Source organism: Macrotis lagotis, chromosome 1 (genome assembly GCF_037893015.1).
Source record: "Macrotis lagotis isolate mMagLag1 chromosome 1, bilby.v1.9.chrom.fasta, whole genome shotgun sequence".
In the NCBI taxonomy this organism is placed as follows: domain Eukaryota; kingdom Metazoa; phylum Chordata; class Mammalia; order Peramelemorphia; family Peramelidae; genus Macrotis; species Macrotis lagotis.
This window is the reverse complement of record NC_133658.1, coordinates 572908732-572929251: the sequence shown is the minus strand read 5'-3', so window position 1 is coordinate 572929251 and position 20520 is coordinate 572908732. Positions and strand designations below refer to the sequence as shown.

At 37.4% G+C, this 20520-nt stretch overlaps 1 protein-coding gene across 1 annotated transcript in view; it reads right to left on the bottom strand.

Annotated features, from left to right (window-relative positions):
* NR1I2 (nuclear receptor subfamily 1 group I member 2) overlaps positions 1-20520 on the bottom strand; it is a 45953-nt gene that overhangs the window by 16357 nt on the left and 9076 nt on the right. Inside the window, exons 2-3 of the mRNA XM_074214589.1 lie at positions 7231-7386; positions 5371-5582 (exon numbers count right to left, since the gene is read on the bottom strand). Of these exons, the coding sequence (XP_074070690.1) occupies positions 5371-5537 (167 nt within the window). The 5' untranslated portion in view covers positions 5538-5582; positions 7231-7386. The remainder of the gene's footprint in view (positions 1-5370; positions 5583-7230; positions 7387-20520) is intronic.

The window sequence follows — 20520 nt, the reverse complement described above, 5'->3', positions numbered from 1 at the left end:
TCAGGTACTCTTGGCTCCAGGGCTGGCTTTCTATCCGCTGCACCACCTAGCCACCCCCTTCTATCATATTCCTAATGGAGTCATCTAGTCCTGGTTTGAAGACCTCCAGTAAAGAACTTCCTGCCTCCCAATGTAGCCCATTTTTTTCCAAAGCAGAGTAAACGAAAGATGAATTTATGTTATTTCAAGGTAAGAAATTATGAGGACTAAAGAAATATGGTAAGACTTATTTGAACTCATATGGAATGATGTAATCTGAACAAGAACAATATATATGTTGTAACAATAATGTAAAAGAATAATCACTTAAAAGAGCTGAATTCTGAGAAATTGTAATTATCAGTTTTGATAACACCCTTTTGGCTGAGAGGTGGATAAATACAAAAGTAGAATGTTGCATACAGCCAAATTGGAGTCCTTAATTATGGTGTTTTGTTTTTTGCTTAGCTGTGTGATTGGGAAAGTAGTAGTTGTGTGTTTTATCCAGAAATGACTAGGTTACAAAAATAAAGTATATCCATAAAAATGAAAAAAAAAACCTTTCTATAGATAGAGTGACTTGCCCAAGGTCGCATAGTAAATGGCAGAGCTTAGACTTGAATCTAGGTCTTGCCTTTAAGGTATCAAACATGGTGACAAAAGACTATTTCAGTTTTTAAGCACTGAATTGTCTTTCCCTGTAGAATCAGATAAGAAGAAGAATAAGAAGAAAACAACCAGATTTCTCTTAAGAACAAAATTTTTATTCTTTAATTCATTTATTTATTGCTTGGTACATAACTTTCCTAAAGCTTCCACTCAGGGGGGCAACTAGATGGCACAGTGAATAGAGTACCGGTCTGGAATCAGGAATCTGGCTTCAGACACTTAATAATTACCTAGCTGTGTGACCTTGGGCAAGTCACTTAACCCCATTGCCTTAAAGAAAAAAAATTAAAAATATTATCTTAAAAAAAAGTTTCAACTCAGGAAAATGGGCACTTTTTTGGTAACAGCTGGCTCTATATTCGATGACCCGGCCCATTAGAGATTTCTTTAGCTATATAGCAGCTCTTTTCTCAAGATAGGCTCCTTTAAGCAAGACTGCCTTTTCCTTTCCTCTTTCCCCCTTTCCCCAATTGTTGCCTAGCAACAACCTTCCATCTCCTTGTGAGGATAGTCCTGGAGGCAATGTTTCCATGGAGATGGAAAGTTTTCTCTCCCTTTGTCTGGTAGTGGACACATGAGCAGAGAAAAGAGATTCTTCCAAAGGATGGTCAAAAGGAAATCTTAAACCTGAAGAGGCAGAGAGGGACAATTCTATATCAGCTCCCCAAGAAGGGCTGAGGATCATGGCAGGATTTTCGAGGGAGAGAAGAGAAGGCAAGGAAAGCCCTCCTACCCTACTACCCTTCACTACTCTGAGCATATTCATCTATCGGTCTAGCAGGATTCTCCTATCTCAAGACAGTGACAAAGAGGCTGAGAGATCAATTAGATGGTGCTGTGGACAGTGTTGACCCTGGAGTCAGGAGGACCTGAGTTCAAATCTGAATTCAGTTACTTGACTCTTACTAGTTGTGTGACCTTGGGCTTGTCACTTAACCCTGATTGCCTTGCATCCAGAGATATCTCTGGTCGGTCCTGATTCATATCTGGCCACTGGACCCAGATGGCTCTGGAGGAGAAAGATTTAATGCAGCATCTCCTCACTTAAATACAATTCATTTGCTTGCCATGGCATTACTTCTCTGATGTCATTCATTATCTTCTTCAAGAACAATGGACAAACATCATCAAGAGATCAATTACCTTTACCAAGGTTAAAAGACACAGTTAAAATATCTAGGACTTTGAGACAGCTTTAAATTTGTGGGAATTTGTAATGTGTCAAGGTAACAGGTCCTATAACCATATACATCTGTCTTGTTCTGCAGTACCCATTCAGATCGCTAGTAGGAAAAGAAGAGGGAAGATAGTGAGTAGACCATACAAAATTAGTAGGCACACGTTTCCTTCTGGGAAGGCAAAATTGATGCTCTCCCCACTGTAGAGAAAACATAAGCCATGAGAAGGTCAGACATATTGGTCAAGACTAAATCAATTTATGTTCCACTTTATTATATTGAATTTGAAATGAGAGGTCAAAAGACTTTGGAAGCATTTATTCAAAGATTCTGACATCAGTGGAGAGAAGAATGGAGTCACCAAACTTTGTATCAAATGTTAAAACCAGAAGAACTGAAGGGAGTGACTAGATAATCTCCTCATCCCTTTGTCCCTTCATTGGGGACCAGCCCTTTGAGGTGGATCCTTAAGGACCCCGGCCAAAATGGCAGATTAGGAGACATCAATGCAGCCTGGATCTCCCAGCAACTATTCCAACAAAGATCTCAGATGAGCACCAAACTGAATAGTGATCAGAAAGCTAAAGAAAAACAAACTGATAAACAGTAGGCCATTTGTCTAGCACAAGAGCACAAATCGGGTCGCTATCAAATTATTATAGGGCTGCCGGTGAAGCCATAGTGCACAGGTGTCAGGAAGACTCCTCTTCCTGAGTTGAAACTGAGCCTCAAACACTGTAGTTGTGTGTCCCTGGGCAAGTCACTAGCCCTGTCTGTCTGTTTCCTCATCTATAAAATGAGCTGGAGAAGGAAATGGCAAACTACTACAGTATTTTTGCTAAGAAAACCCCAAATGGGATCGTGTTTAGCACAACTAAAACAACTGAACAAAAACCAGATGATTTTTGGAACTGGTAAAATGGGGAGATGGGGTAGTGGGGAGGTGGACTAGAAACTCTAAACTTAGGAGATCTCAGAGTCAGACCTTGAGAAAAAAAGGCTGCACTGTTCATTTTCTGAACCACAGCAGCGAGCCCTTGTCTGTTCTAGAGGAATACAGAGCCTAGCTCTAAAATAAAGCCCAGATCTGGGAAGTAGGACTGGAAGAATAGGATAACAGAAGAAAGGGATGCTTATCCCAGATACAAACCCAGAAGAGAATAGCACCAAAAGACTTAAAAACAAAACCTCAAAGAAAATACAGCTTGGACAAAAGATCATTTAGAATTTCTAGATGAAGCATGAGTTGGTTTTTTTGGGGGGAGTTGGGGTTTTTTAATGAGGATAAATTAAATGAGAACATTCTTTCCGAAAAGAAGTGAAAGGAATGTATGAAAGTCTTGGAGAAAAACAAGAGCTATGAACATTATTCTTCATCTGCTACCCAGTACTAACAAATTCTACCATCTATAACACTTCCCTAAACTCGTATTACTAAATCAATGAACACGTAGGAACAAACTATTCTCAACACTCAATTCTCATTCTCTTGTCCCTATTCTCCTTAACACTAACCCACCCATCTCCCTTTTCAAGCCCTTCCACCTCTTCCTTCCACCATGCCCTCTGAAATTCCCATCTATAGTGAATAGACTTAATTTCATTTGGGACTTAGCCTGATACCAGAATCTAGCTTTCTGGTCAGAGAAAGAAAATATTCTAGGAATTGATAGCCTTGGGCTTGGTTTAATGGATAGCCTCAAATCTGAGAGCCTCGGAAGTCTGGCTGATCCATAGAAGGAATATTCCTGAGTTAGTATAAATCCTCCAACATACATTGGGGGACTGGAGTAGGTTGCTGGTAGAAAGACATTCAAAAGAATCAAAATAAAGTCTTGAATTTGTAAGTAACATTGCTAACTCTTTGCACAAGAAAATATAACAAGGAAACACAAATTTAGTTTAGATAATAATGCTTTTTTTTCCTATTTTAAATATTAAAAAAGAATTCAAAAAATTGAAGTTGATAAAATTGGATGGCATCTGCTGGTAGGAATGGCAAAGGCAAAACTGTCTTTTAACAAAACAGGAGGTGAAGGAAAGCTCCAAAAAATCAATAATAATAGACATCTAGGTTGTAAAGAAGGATGACAATGGGGCGGCTAGGTGGCATAGTGAATAAAGCACCAGCCTTGGAGTCAGGAGTACCTGGGTTCAAATCCGGTTTCAGACACTTAATAATTACCTAGCTGTGTGGCCTTGGGCAAGCCACTTAACCCCATTTGCCTTGCAAAAAACCTAAAAAAAAAAAAAAAAAAGAAGGATGACTGCCTTATCCAACAACCCCAAGGCTTTTTTGCTTTCTTAGGGGAATGCAACCCCAGGAGTTATTATAGTACTTGAAGGGACTGTAGAAGACCCTTTGGGAGAATAGGGATTCACCAGAAAGGAACAAGCATACATTAAGTGACTACTCTGGATTAGACTCTGTGCTATGAGTCTCATAACAACACTAGAGGAAGGTGCAATTATTATCCTCATTTTACAAATGAAGAAATGGAGGCAAAGAGGTTAAGTGACTTGTCCAAGGTCATACAGCTATTAAGTATCAGACTGAACTTGAACTCAAGTCTTCATGACCTCAGGCCAGCCCTCCATCCACTACACCTTTTAGCTGCTTCTTAACGTAAGTGTCTTCTCAATAGGAACTACGCCTTCAGTTCCCTCTTAGGGAATCTCAGATTTGGAGCTCAGTGATCATAAAGTACAACCCCTCATTTTCAGAGAAGGAAACAATCACAGAGAGGTTAAGTCACACAGCTAATATAAGTGTCAGAGGTAGGATTTTTCACTTGGGCCTTCCTGCTTCCAAAGACAGCATTCTATGAATGTATTGTGTATTTTTCTCTCATCTTTTATAGACTCCTGTCTCTTTTGCATCTTATAAATTTGCAGTTGAGTGAGAGAAAGGCCATCATCTACTCATAAGGGTTTGTTAATCTGAGTGTTTATATGGGAGCTGGGAACCCTATTACTTTACTTTTTTGGAAAATATAGGCAGGAAGGAAGATATATTTGGAGATTTTTCTGGAATAAACTGTGGATATGGCAATAAACCAAAAAGAGAGAGCAAATGACCTTTTTTGGGTGGGGTGTTAAACCCCAAGGTCAGACCACTTGATCTCAGCCCAGATTCTTCAGGAATCCCTAGGGTCATTGATACAATTTGGGTTTGTTTTTTCTTTGGCAAGGCAATTGGGCTAAGTGCCTTGCCCAAGGCCACACAGCTAAGCAATTATTAAGTGTCTGAGGTTGAATGTGAACTCAGGTCCTCCTGACTCCAGGGTCAGTGCTGTATTCACTGTGCCACCTAGCTGTTCCCTCATTGATACATTTTAATAATATTTTTATAATTTCAAAACTTTTAATTTTTAAAGAATTTTCACATCTATTCTATCGCTATATCTTCATAGATTATCCCCCTTTGAATGATGAGGTAACATGTTAGATTTGTGGAATAGCCAAACCAGAATCTGGTTGCTTCCTATTTCAGGGGGGGTTAGTGGTGAAAAGATAATCATTGGTGTGGAAATATTCACTCTACCTGAAAAATCCCTTGCACCCTTCACAGGTCATGACATTGAAGTGGTAACCAGTTGCCCTGTCTCCACACACACGACAGACTTTGGGCTCCCCATCATCTTCTTCTGTGGATGGATCATTACTACTGGGATCCAATACTGTTTCTTTTTCTTTCCAGGAGGCTAACATGGCTCCAGTCCCTTCTGTGTCTCTCCTCCAGGTTGATTCCTGTGCCTTGGAAATGAGAGGGATAAACAGTGATGGGAATAAAAGGGTAATACCATTTCCCAGATGAGGTATATTAGGGTGTTTCTATCTAAAAAGAAATACTCCTTAACTCCCAGTTTTTTGGTAGGTTGTTTTATACACTGTTCTCATATGGGCGAAAATGTCGATTTTAACAGCTCTATTTTCTACCATTGTGGTTTTGATATATTGCATACTGACGTAAAAAATTAAATGGAAATTTTGAAGGGGTTTTGCAGAAGCTGCAGATGACACACAAAGGTCAGCAGATGACACAGAAAAAAGTTTAGGAACTCAGAAATGTAGGACTGTTGTTCATTTTTAAAGTAAAGATTGGTATCATATGAGAAAAACTTAAGTCCTTTCCTAAAGAAAAATGGAGGTAAAAGATCTACCTCTAGGAATTTTATGTGAATTTTCCAGATGGAGGGGGGGCTCTATACCCTCCCCCACCACAGCTCTTACAATATGGAAAGGATAACTGTAAGGAGAACTGCTGAGAAAAATCTCTTGTGGCAAAAGACAGGATACTAGGTTGGAAGTGTGAATGAAAAATTCTAAGGAGTGAAAAGATGGGCAGGGGAGAGACTGAAAAGAGGAAAAGAAATGAGGAAAACTGGACTTCATAATGCATGATAGTTTAAGTGGGAAGGCATCAAAAGTTAGCTAAGAAAGACCTGAAGCAAAGAATAGGTCTAAGGATCTGAGACTAAAATTGTCTCCCCAGGGAACAGAGAGAATACAGTTATCCCTTCTGCATGATGCCCCAAACCTCACCCTACTCATCTGGAAAATCTTCATAAAAATTTTTAGCCCTTCTTTCATACCAGAGAAGAAGTCTGAATTATGATGATATTAAAAGGTGAAATATGTTGATATTTTACAATAATATATATATATTACACATTTCTGAGTTTCTAAACTTTTTCTGTGTTATCTGTTGATCATCACTTGTCATCTGAAGCTTCTACAAAACTTCCCAAAAATTCCCATTTAATTTTTTCTTGTTTTTGCAAAGCAAATGGGGTTAAGAGGCTTGCCTAAGGCCACACAGCTAGGTCATTATTAAGTGTCTGGGGCCGGATTTGAACTCAGGTACTCCTGACTCCAGGGCCGGTGCCCCATCCACTGTGCCACTTAGCCACTGCCCCCATTTAATTTCTTATGTCAACTTGCAATATATCCAAATGTGATGGGGAAATCATGATGTGAAAGGGATAATTTTAATTTAGGAATTATGGGAGGGGAAATTAGGTAAAGCACCATAGACCAAGATGCCGGAGGGTACAGATGACCAGAATAGAGTAAAAACCTAGAAAACCTTATCATTCTGAGCATTGTGAAATATATTAATTGAAGCCTTATTAATTAATTAATGATCTGTTAGTATTTTCCCCTGCATTGAATATGTATCCTAGGACAGTTTCACCTCATGGTTAGTACTTCATGTTGTTTACCAGGTATGGAAATATCCAAAGCCTCATCTGTATCATTGACTTTGTTTGCATTCTGTATGAGAGGGGACCCAACATGCATATCTTTCCTCTTTCTCTTGTAATAAAATATATTACTACTTATGTATTTTTGGAGTCACAATTGTTGGTTGACATAGATAGAGGTGATTGTTTGGACTTACCTGCAGAAAGGGAAGAAGCAGCTTCCTGGGCTGCAATGCTAGTCAGATTTCCCTTATAGAGAGAACAGCTTCTTTATTGGAAAACTAAGACTCCAGCTCCAAGTCTCAGTAACTGACAGTTCCAAAAATGTCCACCAGAGCAAAATTTTCTTTTTTCTAAAAAACAATTAGAAAATTGCTTTATTTTTTAAACATTGGCATGCACATTCATAGATAATGCTCTATAGAAAAGAGAGAGAGCAGGGGTGGCTAGGTGGCGCAATGGATGGGGCACCGGCCCTGGAGTCAGGAGTACCTGGATTCAAATCCGGTCTCAGACACTTAATAATTGCCTAGCTGTGTGGCCTTGGGCAAGCCACTTAACCCCATTTGCCTTGCAAAAACTAAAAAAAAAAAAAAAAAAAAGAGAGAGAGAGAGAGAGAGAGAGAGGAAATGGAGAACAAGATCATAAAATAATAGAAAATGTAAATTGAGACCTCTTCTCTCTACTACTCATCTATTCAGTTGCTTTTTTCAGTGCTTTATCCACTACATCACTTAGCTGCCCCTTCAGTTGCTTTTTTTTATCAAAACCTTTGGATTATTCCTAACTTTAGTACCTTAATCTTTCTCCCTGTCTTCGGAGTCAGAAAATCTCAAATTTTTACTTACTGCCAAAATACAGATTTCAAGCAAAGGACTGTGGCCCCTAGAAACTTTATTTTGTCCATTTTAGAGTTGAAATCATTAATACTTGTAAATTTGCTGTGTAGTTGGTTTAAAAAAATTGAAAATTGAAACCCTGGTTCTCAGTCCCTCTGTATAGGCAGAAAATCTATACTAATTAGATGCTTATCCTAACACACTAGTTAATATGTAGCAGCTTGGCAGGAACTAATCAGAGTTGGCAAGGACAGGGATACATAATGAGGGAAAATTAATTATTTGTCATGCTTCTCTGCCAGCCTGTGTCCCTGAATATTCAAACTATAGGTTGGCAAACTTGACCTCAATTCTTGGCTAAATTGTAGAATCTATTTTTAAAGGGATGGGTAGTGAATATGTAGAAAAGGAAGCAGTGATCACAAAGAACTAGCATGGTTTCATCTAGAGCAGGTTGTATCTGACTAACCAAATTTCTTTTTTGGTTAGTTATCAAATTGGTAGATCAGGGGAATGCTTTAAATAAATAAAATATTTGACCAAATATTTAAATATTAAGCATTCAATTTTTATGTAAATTTTTATTTTAGTGAAGCATCTGACATAGTATTAGCTAATGTAATCTTCAGATGAAGAAAGGAAGGAAGGAGATGTCTGTATGGTTACTTACCTTGGGAACTGCCATTACATTAATATATAACTGACATTAAATAATATTTTAAGGTTTATATAGATCTTTTCCTACACTGTCTCCTTTGCATCTCACAACAACTCTGATTATCTTCATTTTTCAGTTAAGAAAACCGAGACTCAGAAAGATCACAAATCTAATAAACATCAGAGGCAGGATTTAAGGGCTGTCTGCCTCTTAACCCCAACCCTGGAGGGTGCTTCTACTGTCTTTACACAGATTATTCACCCTTCCAAGTTAGCCCCCAGTAATAACCAATAAGAAAAACTGGGAAAATAATTTCATGATACCTTAGAAGAATCTTTTAGTGAACTTGGAAGGTAAAAGAGTCAAATATTTAAGCTTCCATCCATAACAGAATCATAGAATTGTACAGGGTGACTCCAAAGACTTAATGCAAGTCTGACGATTTAATAGCTTCCCCAAAATGCACTTAGCCTTTTGAGATGTCTGCAGAATCAGACTGCTAGAAGGGTCCTAAGAGATCATTTAACCTGTCCTCTTATTTTATAAATCAGAAAACTAAGATTGTAGGGAGGTTACAAAGCTTGCCAAAAATTACCCAAATCATTAGGGGTAGATCCAATATTAAAACCCAGGTTTCACATAGTGAACAATCTTCCTTTAAAAGTGGCAAATTTTTATTTACCAATCCAGATTTCTCTTTAAACAAGGTCACAGACTTCTTCAAAAGCCCCGAAAGAAGAGAAAGCAAAGCAGAGAATGCCAGAGTTCAAGGGATGAATCAAGGTGACCCCAGATGCGGACAGGCTCTCTTTGAAGTGATCCAAACCAATGCTATTGCAGGGTAACAGGTTATTGCATTTTAATGAAATCCCCTCCCCAGCTTCCACCTCAGCAAAATCAAGAAACCTCCCTGTGAAGTCATTTGACCCACTGCTCATCCATATCATTTGTTCCTATGGTACCCTAGAATACTGCTTCACCTAATAAGGATGCCGTGTTCTGAATTGAGATGGGATTAATAAGAGGGGTATATTCAGGGGTCACTTCATTAGTGCTAGTTGTTAAATTTTCAGTGTAAGCATTTTAAACTTCAGATATCAGCAATTGCTACAAATCAAGGCTTGATTTATTGTTTTGCTGATTATCTAGTCTTAAGAGAAAATGTTAATAATGTGGATTAATTGATTAAACTTAAAAGTAAATTGTAATTAGAAGTACTTTGATTAATTGATTAATGAGTAATTCATTAATTAAACTTAAAAGTATGTTGTAATTAAAAGAACTTGTAAAGTACTGATTACTTAATTAACAGGTAATTGATTAATTAAAATTAAAAGTATCTTGTGGATACATGTTTTTGTTTTCCAGAAAAATGACTTTCATTTACCACTATACAGCAGAGTACCTTGATGGATTGTAAACTGTTTAAGATCTGATAGAGCTCTGGCCCTGGAGTCAGGAGTACCAGAGTTCAAATCCAACCTCAGACATTTAATAATTACCCAGCTGTGTGGTCTTGAGCAAGTCACTTAACCCCATTGCCTTGCAAAAAAACAAACAAACAAAAAGATTCAATACTATATCTTATATTTAATGAGGCAATATGGGCTAGTGGACTCAAGTTAGTCTCAGTTTTAGTCTCAGTTCAACTATAAAAGTCACTGTATGGCCTGGGACAAGTCACATTCCCTTGCTAAGACCCCCTTCATCTATAAATTGGAGATAATACCTGCCCTATCTGCTATATCTCCCTATAAGGGAGAATAAAGGAAGCTTCCTCCAACAGTAAGGAGTGCTACAAAAAAATATCATGGCCCTAGCAGTCCCCACTTCCTGGGAGTTGATGGCCAAGAACAAACAGCTCTAGATGATATATAGCAGTTCAGACAGGGAGATGGGGGAAAGAGTGGAAGAGAGAGCCAGCATGGCATGGCTAGAAGTCAAACTGAGTCTGCAAGGGCAACAACGCTAACAAGAAAAGCCCGGAGGGGTTGTGGATCTGCTAAGGTCCCATTCATTCTCTCCATTATCAGCTAAGAATATGGAGAAAGTCAGCGGTCAGCTGCCAGCAGGGACTTCTAAGGAGAAGAAGGAATGGGGCTGAACCACAGAGGCAGGATAAAGGAGTGGAAGAAGAAAGGGGAGAGGAGGGAAAAAGAAAAAAAAGAAAGTCTCCAGGGCTGGTGGAGTCTGTTTATCTTACAGAAGAGCTATGAGAGAAGAAGCCTGAAGGGAGAGAGGCTGGAGTGAAGTGAGAACATTCATTAGAGGGCCCCTTTAAATCAAGATTTAATATGAGCATCCAGTCAGTTAACCTGGTCAGTGACCACCTACTATGTGTCAGACACCATATTAAGAGCCTACCTTCTGAAAATTCAGGTCCCTTGAAAGCAGCTATACAAAAATAGATTATGCAGTGCAGACCCTGGTCATTTGTGCAATATTTTGGAAGTAAATTTGGCCAGAGCTTCAGGCCGGCAAAGAAACTAAATTTCTCCTAAGAATGTATAAGGAAAAACTAAATCAGTATTAGACACAGCAATGGATAAAGGGTCTAGAGTCAGTTAGACTCTTCTTTCTGAGTTCTAATCTGGCCTCAGACATTAGCTGTGTGACCCTAAGCAAGTCACTTAACCCAGTTTGTCTCAGTTTCCTTATCAGTAACATGAGCTAGAAAAAGAAATGGCAAATCACTCCAGTAATTTTGCCAAGAAAACCCTAAACCAAGAGTAGAATGTGACTGAAAAATTATTGAACTACAACACTGATCAGCATGCCTGTATCTTTATGAAATAAATATTCCCGGGCTCTTTCCATAAATCTCAGGAGTAGTGGGAAAATTTTGCAGTGATTCTACTTGGTAAGATGAGACTAAAGACTCTTCATTGTCTTCTGAAATGAAAGTGGATAGTAGAAATTTTGTGACCTATTCTGAAAGATAATATATATAATGATAGTTCCTATAAAAGTAGCAGGCTGGTTGGGGAATTATAAGTATAGACTAGAGTTCTGTGGTCAACAGAGGTATGGAGTTTACTTCCTGACAGGTGCCTTCCATCGAGGTACAGAGATAGATTGGGAGGTGGAGGTGGAGAAAAAAGAAAAACCAAACAATCATATTGAAGCTCAAAATATTTTGAACATAATTTGCAGTCAGGTAGAATGTTTTAAGTATGGATTACAGGGACACAGCACAGCTACCTATTTAAAAAATGAATTTTGTAGAACTCTCTGTGAAGTTGAAAAATGTGGTATAGATGCAAACAGCCAAAGAGCATTTCATGATAAAAAGAATGGGTGAGAGAGCTTCAAGGGTCCCAGAATGAAAAGGAAAAGAAATAACTAAACTGGGAGCCTCTGTTCAAGTGAATTCAGCAAAACCAACCAGGGCTATAAAAGAAAGAAAGGAGGGGGAAATAAAGAAGCCCAGATTGTGGTGAAGGGAAAAGGACAATGTGGATAAATTAGAACCTAGCAAGGAAACGGCTGGGACATAGCAGCCCCTTGCAGAGGAAATGAGAGAGAAAATTCTCAGTTCGGAAGAGATGGCTATGTCTGAAGTCTGTAGAAAAGGAAAGGAAGGATTAGAGAGGGACCCAAAGGGAGATAAAAATGATGAACCTGCTGTTAGCCAGTCTCAGTAAAAGAAATATAGAAGAAAAGTAGTACAGAGCTTAAGATAAAGGGAAGAAGTGGAGTAGGAGTGAAAAGTGAAGAGAGGTGGGAGGGTTTAGTGGAAGTCACAAGGCCCAGCAAGAAAGAAATCTTTGCTCATTCAAGTTCTGAATGAATCCAAGGCATATTATGACATATGACTCATTATTTCTAAAGTTTGTAACTTTACTAGACAACCCCTATGAAATTCCCTAGCTTAGGAGCTACCAATCTGGCATCCATGGATAGATTTCAGAAAGTCTAGGAATTTGAATAGGGGAAAAACTACTTTATTTTTTACTAACTTCTTGGTTAGTTGGTTCTTGTCCTTCCCTCCCCAGAAAGAAAACTACCCAGGTAAGCAAACTTGTCCACAGAATTCAAAACTTCTCCATTGCTGTAATCAATGGTTCCACTGATGGATGGTGTGTCCTGGCTGATGGAGCACCTGGGTTTTCTTGTGTTAATTGTTAGACCAAAATGAGCACATGCATCAGAGAATCAATTCATATTGTGTTGCATCTCAGCTTCAGAGGCTGCATTGAGTGTCTAGGCATCTGCAAACAGAAGACCATGCACCAACACTTCTTCCACTTAGGTCTTGTTTCTTAGCCTTTATCAGCTTTGCCAATCTGATGCATGGGAGATGGAACCTCCAGGTTGTTTTAGCTTTCTCTAATTATTAGTGATTTAAAGCATTTTTCCTATGATTGACAGCTTAGAGGTTTTCCTCTGAAACATGTTCATTCATATCTTTTGATCATTTATCAATAAGTAAATCATAAATAAATTTGAATCAGTTCCTCATATCTAGGAAATCAAATCTTTATCAGAGAAACTTACAAACCTTCCAGCTACTTAACCGCTTCCCTTCTATTTTTAGTTGCATTGGTTTTCTTTGTGCAAAAACTTTCAATTTCATATAATCCATAATGGTCAATTTATCTTCTGTGTTTTTTTTCTATTCTCTGGTCATGATTTTTTTCTCTTATCTATAGATCTAATAGATAATTACTTCATCACTCTAATTTGTTTATGATAATCACCTTTTATGTTTAAGACATTGTACATTGATCTGGAGTATGGTGTGACATATTAATCTATACCTGATTTCTGCCAGATTGTTTTCCAGTTCTCCCAGAAGTTTTTTTTAAATGAACACCAACATTACAGTGCCAACAATGATTTTTGTTGAGTCATTTCAATTGTATCCGACTCTTCACAATCCCATTTGGAGTTTTCTTGGCAGAGATACTGGAGTAGTTTAGCATTTCCTTCTACAACTCATTTTACAGATGAGGGAACTTAGGCAAAGAGAGTTAAGTAAATTGCCCAAAGTCACATAGTGAATAAGTGTCTGAGGTCAGAATTGAATTCAAGTTCTTCTGACTCCAGGTCTGGAACTCTGTCCACTACAGAACTTTCCTACCAACAATATTACCTCCTAGCTTATATCATCACCATCATCATCCCAGACCAGTGGGTAAAGGAAAATCATTAATTCAAATGAATCAGATTGTACTGTCAAGTTTAGATTGCATTCCCATGCTTCCTGGTTTACAAGATTAGAATCCCAGAGTGGGAAGGGGATTTCAGAGTGTGATCCACACACATACAGAAATCTGGTAGGACAGAAAAGGCTCTCTATTTGAACTTAGAGAAACTGGGCTCAATTCCCAGGTCTGTTACTTCTTAGCTGTGGGAATTTAATGTCTGAGTCTTAGGTTTTTTTAGATGTAAAATGAGGAGTTTGAAATAGATGATTTCCTAAGACAATTCCAAAGAACTCATGAGGAAAAAATGTTTACATCCATAGGAAGAAATGATGGAGTCTGAATGCAGATTGAATACCTTTATGGTCTGTTTCTTCTTCATAACATAATTAGCATGGAATACATGATTGAATGTACATAATCCATATTGAATTGATTACTTTTTTAGGGAAGGGGTCAAGGATTGAGGGAGAAAAACTGGAACTCAAATTTAAAAAAAATAAAAGTTAAAATTTATCTTTACATGTAATTGGAAAAATAAAACACTGTTTAAAAAAGAAATTGATGATTTCTCTTCAATGTCCAGAGAAATGGTTATCTCAGCCTTTACTTGAAGACCTCAAATAATAAGGTACTCAGTACCTACCAAAAATCTCATTCCATTTTGGGGCTGAACTAATTGTTAGAAAATATTTTTGTTCTCAGAGATGAAATCAGTATTGCAGCAAAGTCTTCCATTACTTTTAATATGACCTGAGTCCAGCAGTCTCCTTTTACATGATAGCCCCCAAATCTCCTCCTCTCCAGGATAAATGTCCCATTTCTTTGAATGATGTTTGCATGATCTTTGTATGATACTACTTTCTCTCCCTCCCCCCCACCTTCTTTGTTTTTGATGAGATACCACTATCTTTCTGTCTTGCAGATTTTCAACCTCAGCAGTTCTTGATTCTTCCCTCTCCCTCTATTCTATCAGTTGAAATCTCATCATTTCTATCTCCAAATCATCTGTCACATACATTCTTGTCTCTCTGCTGAAAGTCACCATCTCTATTCAGGTCTGCTTCACCTCTTGCTAAGACAAATTCTACTAATAATTTATTCCAAATTAATCTTTCAACTTCCAATCTTTGCCTTTTCCAATCAATCCTTCTCACAGCTGCCACAATAACTTCGAGGCTAATTCTGATTTGACTACAATTTTGCTACTCAAGAATCTAGAGAGGCTTTATGCTGAGGATAAAATACAAATTTGGCTATTTGACTAACCTTTCAGGAATTGGCTCCGAGCTATCTTTCCAAATTGATTTCATATTATACCTCCTCTACTTTCCAGTCAAATTTTTGTACTTTAGGACAGTTGTCTGTTCAACGTTACAACCCCATTTTCTACTTCATGCCATTGCAAAGCCTATTTTCTGTATTTGGAGTATTCTCCTTCCCCACCTTCACCTCTTAGAATTTGTGATTCCTTTCAAGGTAATTTGAGTCACTGCCTCCTGCAAAGTCTTTCTCCATTCCCAAATGTTGGTGTTCCTCTGCCTTCAATATTACTATGCAACACACAGAATGTAGTAGTATCTATCTATGTAACACATATGTCTATAGGTAACAGTGTATATATATGAGGGAGAGGGGGTGAGGTGGGGAGAAAGAAAGAATGGGGGTAGGGAAAGAAGCCTCAAATTCTCAGTTGATAGTCAGCTTTACAAATTTTTTAGAAAAGTGTTTACTAAAGCAGTACTGCAAAAACAGATGGCATGAATATCTTGCCTTATCCCTAAAATCAGTAATACACTCTCCCACAAGACTTTATAACTTCAGGAGAAAGTGGCTCAAATTTAGAAACCACATGTGAAAACTTTTCTTCCATTTGTGGGATGCCAAAGAAATTCCCCCATTAAGTGGTATAGTTTCTTTGCTGAGTTCCTTCTAGAACCATGCTTCCAAACTGTCCCTGGCTCCCAATGCAGACACCTTCATTAGCTAATCCAAATCTGTGGCTAAGACACTAGTAGAAGAAAGCCCCAACATCCTTTGGACTCTTCAAAGCTTGAACTATTCTCTCTCAGTCAAAGTGGGAAAAAAGGAAAAGGTATAACTGTGAGAGGTTCCTTCTCAAGGGAGTGCTGAAAGCCAAACTTGCTCCAATTTATTGAAATTGCTTTATTCATATGATAATTTTTAGATATTCCCTGAGGAGGGGCTAAGTTTCCTTGATCTATTCAAATATAATATCTAGTGCAAACTTATTCTAGGTCATTTTAAGCTTTTTATGACTTAGTCTAAGGTCTATGAATGCTTAATTAAGATATCAAAGCTAAAATGAGCTGAGGTAGTTTTGTTTTTGTTTAGTCATTTCAGATGTATCTGACTTTGTGATTCTGACTCTGACTCTTTGTGATTCTATTTGATGTTTTCTTGACAAAGATCCTGGAATGGTTTGCCTTTTCATGCCAGCTCATTTTACAGATGAGGAAACTGAGGCAAATGGGGATTAAGGAGCTTGTCCAGAGTCACATACCTAATAAGTGTCTGAGGTCAGATTTACACTCAGGAAGATGTTTCTTCCTCACTGCAGGCTCAGTATGCTATTCACTGCACAACCCCACCTTTATATGTTGTGATAATCATAGCATAAACTATTTTCCTGATTCTGTTCATTTACATTTTCACTGTCACATAAGTTTTAATTTCTTACAGCACAATAATATTCCATTACATATAATTTGTTTAGCTATTACCTAATTGATAATTGTTTTGCTATCAAATCTTTGCTATTATAAAAAGTGCTACTATAAATATTTTGGTATACAATGGACCTTTTATTTTCTTATCATCGACTGATAAGGGGTATATGCTTAGTAGTGGGATCTCTTGATCAAAGGATATAATCATTTTAATTAATTTCTTAGTGTAATTTCAAATTGCTTTCCAGAATGATTGGACCAATTTATGGCTCCATCAATAGTGCATGTGTGTGTTCATGTACTTTCTCAAAAAAAAAAAAAAAAGCTTTTGTACTAACAAAATCAACATAAATTGGATAAGATAATTAATATAGTGCAAATATTTCTTCTTCAATCAATTACTTCCCTTCTTATCCAATTTATGTTGATTTTGTTGGTGCAAAAGCTTTTCAGCTCATGTAATTTGAAATGATCTATTTTCTCTTTTATGATTGCTTTTGTCATTTGTTTTTCTCCCCCTAAGGAATGATAACCAAACTAGGGATAGAAGAGATTATAAAATCAGGAACTATTTCCCAAAGTAAAATTGGTCATAAGTTATGATTGGTAAAAACTGTGAATTGATCAGACCATTATAGAAAACAATGAAAATTATGTAAAACTTGATTATGAAAATTATTTAAAATTATGCAAAACCCACCAAAATTTCATACCCTTTGACCCAGGGAACCCATTGCTGTATATTATGCCCCAAGAAGGTCAGAAAGACAGAAATAATGTCTCAAAAACATTCATAGCAACACTTCATGGCAACAGAGAATTGGAAACAAAGTGGATGTCAAAAAAAATTGGACAATGCCTAAAGAAATTATGGTATATAAATGTAATAGAATATCATTGTGATTTAAAAAATGAATAAGAAATTCAGAGAAACATGGGAAAACATATGAATTGGTTTATGGTGAAATGGACATAGCCAGGAAATTAATACACATAATTATTACAACAATATAAACTTTAAGAACAACACAAAACTAATTATATATAATTAAAATAACCAAGCTTGACTTTAGGGATAAGAAGATGTACCCGTCTCTTTTCACTGGAAAGATGGGGGAATATGGTACTGGAATGCTGCTTACCTAGTGAGAGGGGAGCAAACTATGCATTGTATAATAGTCTTCTGTGCTTCAAGGATCATTCTTTCCTTGGTGTGGGTAACCCTCTTCAGATCCACTAGTAACCTCTCCAAGCTTTATTGACTTTGGAGTATAAATAGCAGTTATTTTTGTTCTTTCCAGAAATTCTAAGGGTCTTTTTCTCCCAGACTGACCCTTTTGTGTAGGCAAACGAGGCCTTCTTATTTAGCCTTTATTCACTGAATGGGTGTTGGCTCAGATAAACTAAGACCTTCGAAAGACTTTAGTTTAAAAAGGTCAAAGTCTCCCACTGCATCTGGGCCTTCAACAGTTAAATGATCTGGACTCAAATGACTGGAAGTGAGAGTGAGGCTGGTAATTTTGCACAGCCCTACCTCTCTTAAATATAATTCATTTGTAAGTCAAGGCATCACCCTTATGATCATCTTTGATGATTAAAAGAATTGCTGTAGCAAATCTTCCTTCATGATCAACTTTCTGGTATAGGTTGGTCCTTTGAGAGCCAATAACAGTCCACTGGGCCATATTGGAGCCCTTTTTTGGCCCATCTTGGTAGACCCTACCAGAGAATCCATTTCATTAATATAGTCTTTGAAATCCCAGTGAGGTATGGAATAGGGTTTTAGTGGAAGCCTCTAACCAGAGTGTGAGCTCATTAAATGTTTGAATTGAAGGCCTTTGTTAAATAAACTGATTCCTAGTTCTGAAGCTTCCCCTGATATTGTTAATACAGACCTGCATTTAATCCATGCCAGAAGCTCTGAGGCATCAATTATTTCCTACTTGAAAACATTTATAGAATAGAACTTGGCAAAGAGTGAAAGAGAGAAAGCTCTGTTTTGGGAACTGAGCCATCCCACAGAATCTCTACAGGTGGACCACAACCATTTACACTTACCATAAGCTTCCCTCAGCACTCTTCTAAGAAGTGTAAACCCTAATTATTTTACAATATATTCAGTGCTGATTTTCTCAGTGATTGCCGAGCAATTATAAGTACTTATCAGTATTTATAAGCACTAGTGTTATAATGCTTAAAGCCTAGAAGGATAATATAAAATGACATTTTTTCCAAACCAGTGGTTTCTATCCTGAGGTTCATGGACTCCCAAGAGATTGTGGATAGATTTCTGAAGATACCTTTAGTTTCTGTGTATTTTATTGTATGCAGTTTAAAAAGCATTTTCCTGAGAAGGGGGTTTATAGGTTTTGTCAGACTTCCAAAGGGGGCCAGCCTTGTTACACCCCAAAAGGATCAAGACTCTGCTTTCTGCTATCTGACACCACTGATTCAGGTCTGAGGGTACTACCTTGACTGGGAGTTTTGATATTAGAAGATTTGGGTCAATATCTTCAGAATGTTTAAAATATAGAATTAAGTATGCACAATCCCAACAAACTTTCCTTGAGCTGAATATAGAAGAGAATCTAAAGAGAAACTACTTTGAAAATTCAAGTAATTTATGGGTAATCAATTTGGATTGCCTGTTCATAAAGGATACTTTCCATGCAAAAATTTTGGTATTAATTCCTAAGCTATACATTTTATTGTCTTGGCCAAGCTATATGTGGCTTACTAAGAAATTGTTTGCATGAAAACATTGACTAAAATCAGGAACCATTTACCCAAAGTAAAATTGGTCACAAGCTATGATTGATAAAAACTGTGAATTGATAGGACTATTATAGAAAACAATGAAAATTATGTAATATAATATAATGTAATGTCCCAGAATTGATTGAAAAATATTGAAAAGATAGCAAGTTAAATGGCAAGATATTCAGCATCACTCACCAAAGGCATCCAATTTTCTTTGGAAAAAATAAGAAACCTTGATTAAGAATACACATTGATTTTATAGCAATATTTCAGTGGAAGAATTTACTTCTTTTTTTGTTTTTTTTTTGTTTTTTTAGATTTTTGCAAGGCAAATGGGGTTAAGTGGCTTGCCCAAGGCCACACAGCTAGGTAATTATTAATTGTCTGAGACCGGATTTGAACCCAGGTACTCCTGACTCCAAGGCCGGTGCTTTATCCACTACGCCACCTAGCCACCCCTAGAATTTACTTCTTAATAATGATTTATTACCCAGTGTTCAACCAGAAAACATAATTAGTTAAAAATTCCCTCTGAAGGCTGTGTCTTGGACCTCTTTTCCTCTTCCCTCTATTTTATGTCACTTAGTGATATCATTGGCTACTAAAGGGTCAATGATCTTCTTTAGGCAAATGACTATAAGATCTCTTTATACAGGTCCTAGGACTCTTCTGACCTTTAGGTTTACCCTAATGAATCATTTTATTGGATATCCATGAGCATTTCAACTCAATTTGTCCAATGCAGAATTTATTTCTTGCCTCTTCTCCCATCCCCTAAAGTTCTCCATTTATTGTTGAAGACAAAACCATCCTCCCATTCCCTCAGACTCACAACCTAAGCATTTCCCTGATTCCTCATATCCAATCTGTTGAATGTTTCTTGTCAATTCTACTTGCATTTTTCTCATATATCCTCCCTTCTTTTCTCTGATACTACTACCATTCTAGTACAGGTTTTCATCATCTCATACCTGAATTACTGTGGTAACTTCTTGATTTGTCCCTCTGCCTCATCTCTCCTCCTTCCAGCCCATCTTCCACTGAACTGACAAAGTAATATTCCTAAAGCACATGTCTGACCATCTCAATCTCTCCCAAATACACACTTAATAATTTCTAGGGGCTATCTATTCCCATTCAGAGCAAATACAAACTACTATGTTTGACTTTTAAAGCCTTTCACAATCTGTTCTCTTTCTTTCCAGTCTTCTTATACTTTACTCTTTTGTTTATTCTATGAATTCAGCAAACCCTTCCTTCTGACTATTGGTCACACAGGACATTTCATCTTTCAACTAGGTACTGTCTTTTCATTGGCTATCCTGCCATGCCTGAATGTTCTTCCTCTTTTCCTACACCTTTTAGTTTTCTTGAGTTCCTTCAAGACTCAGT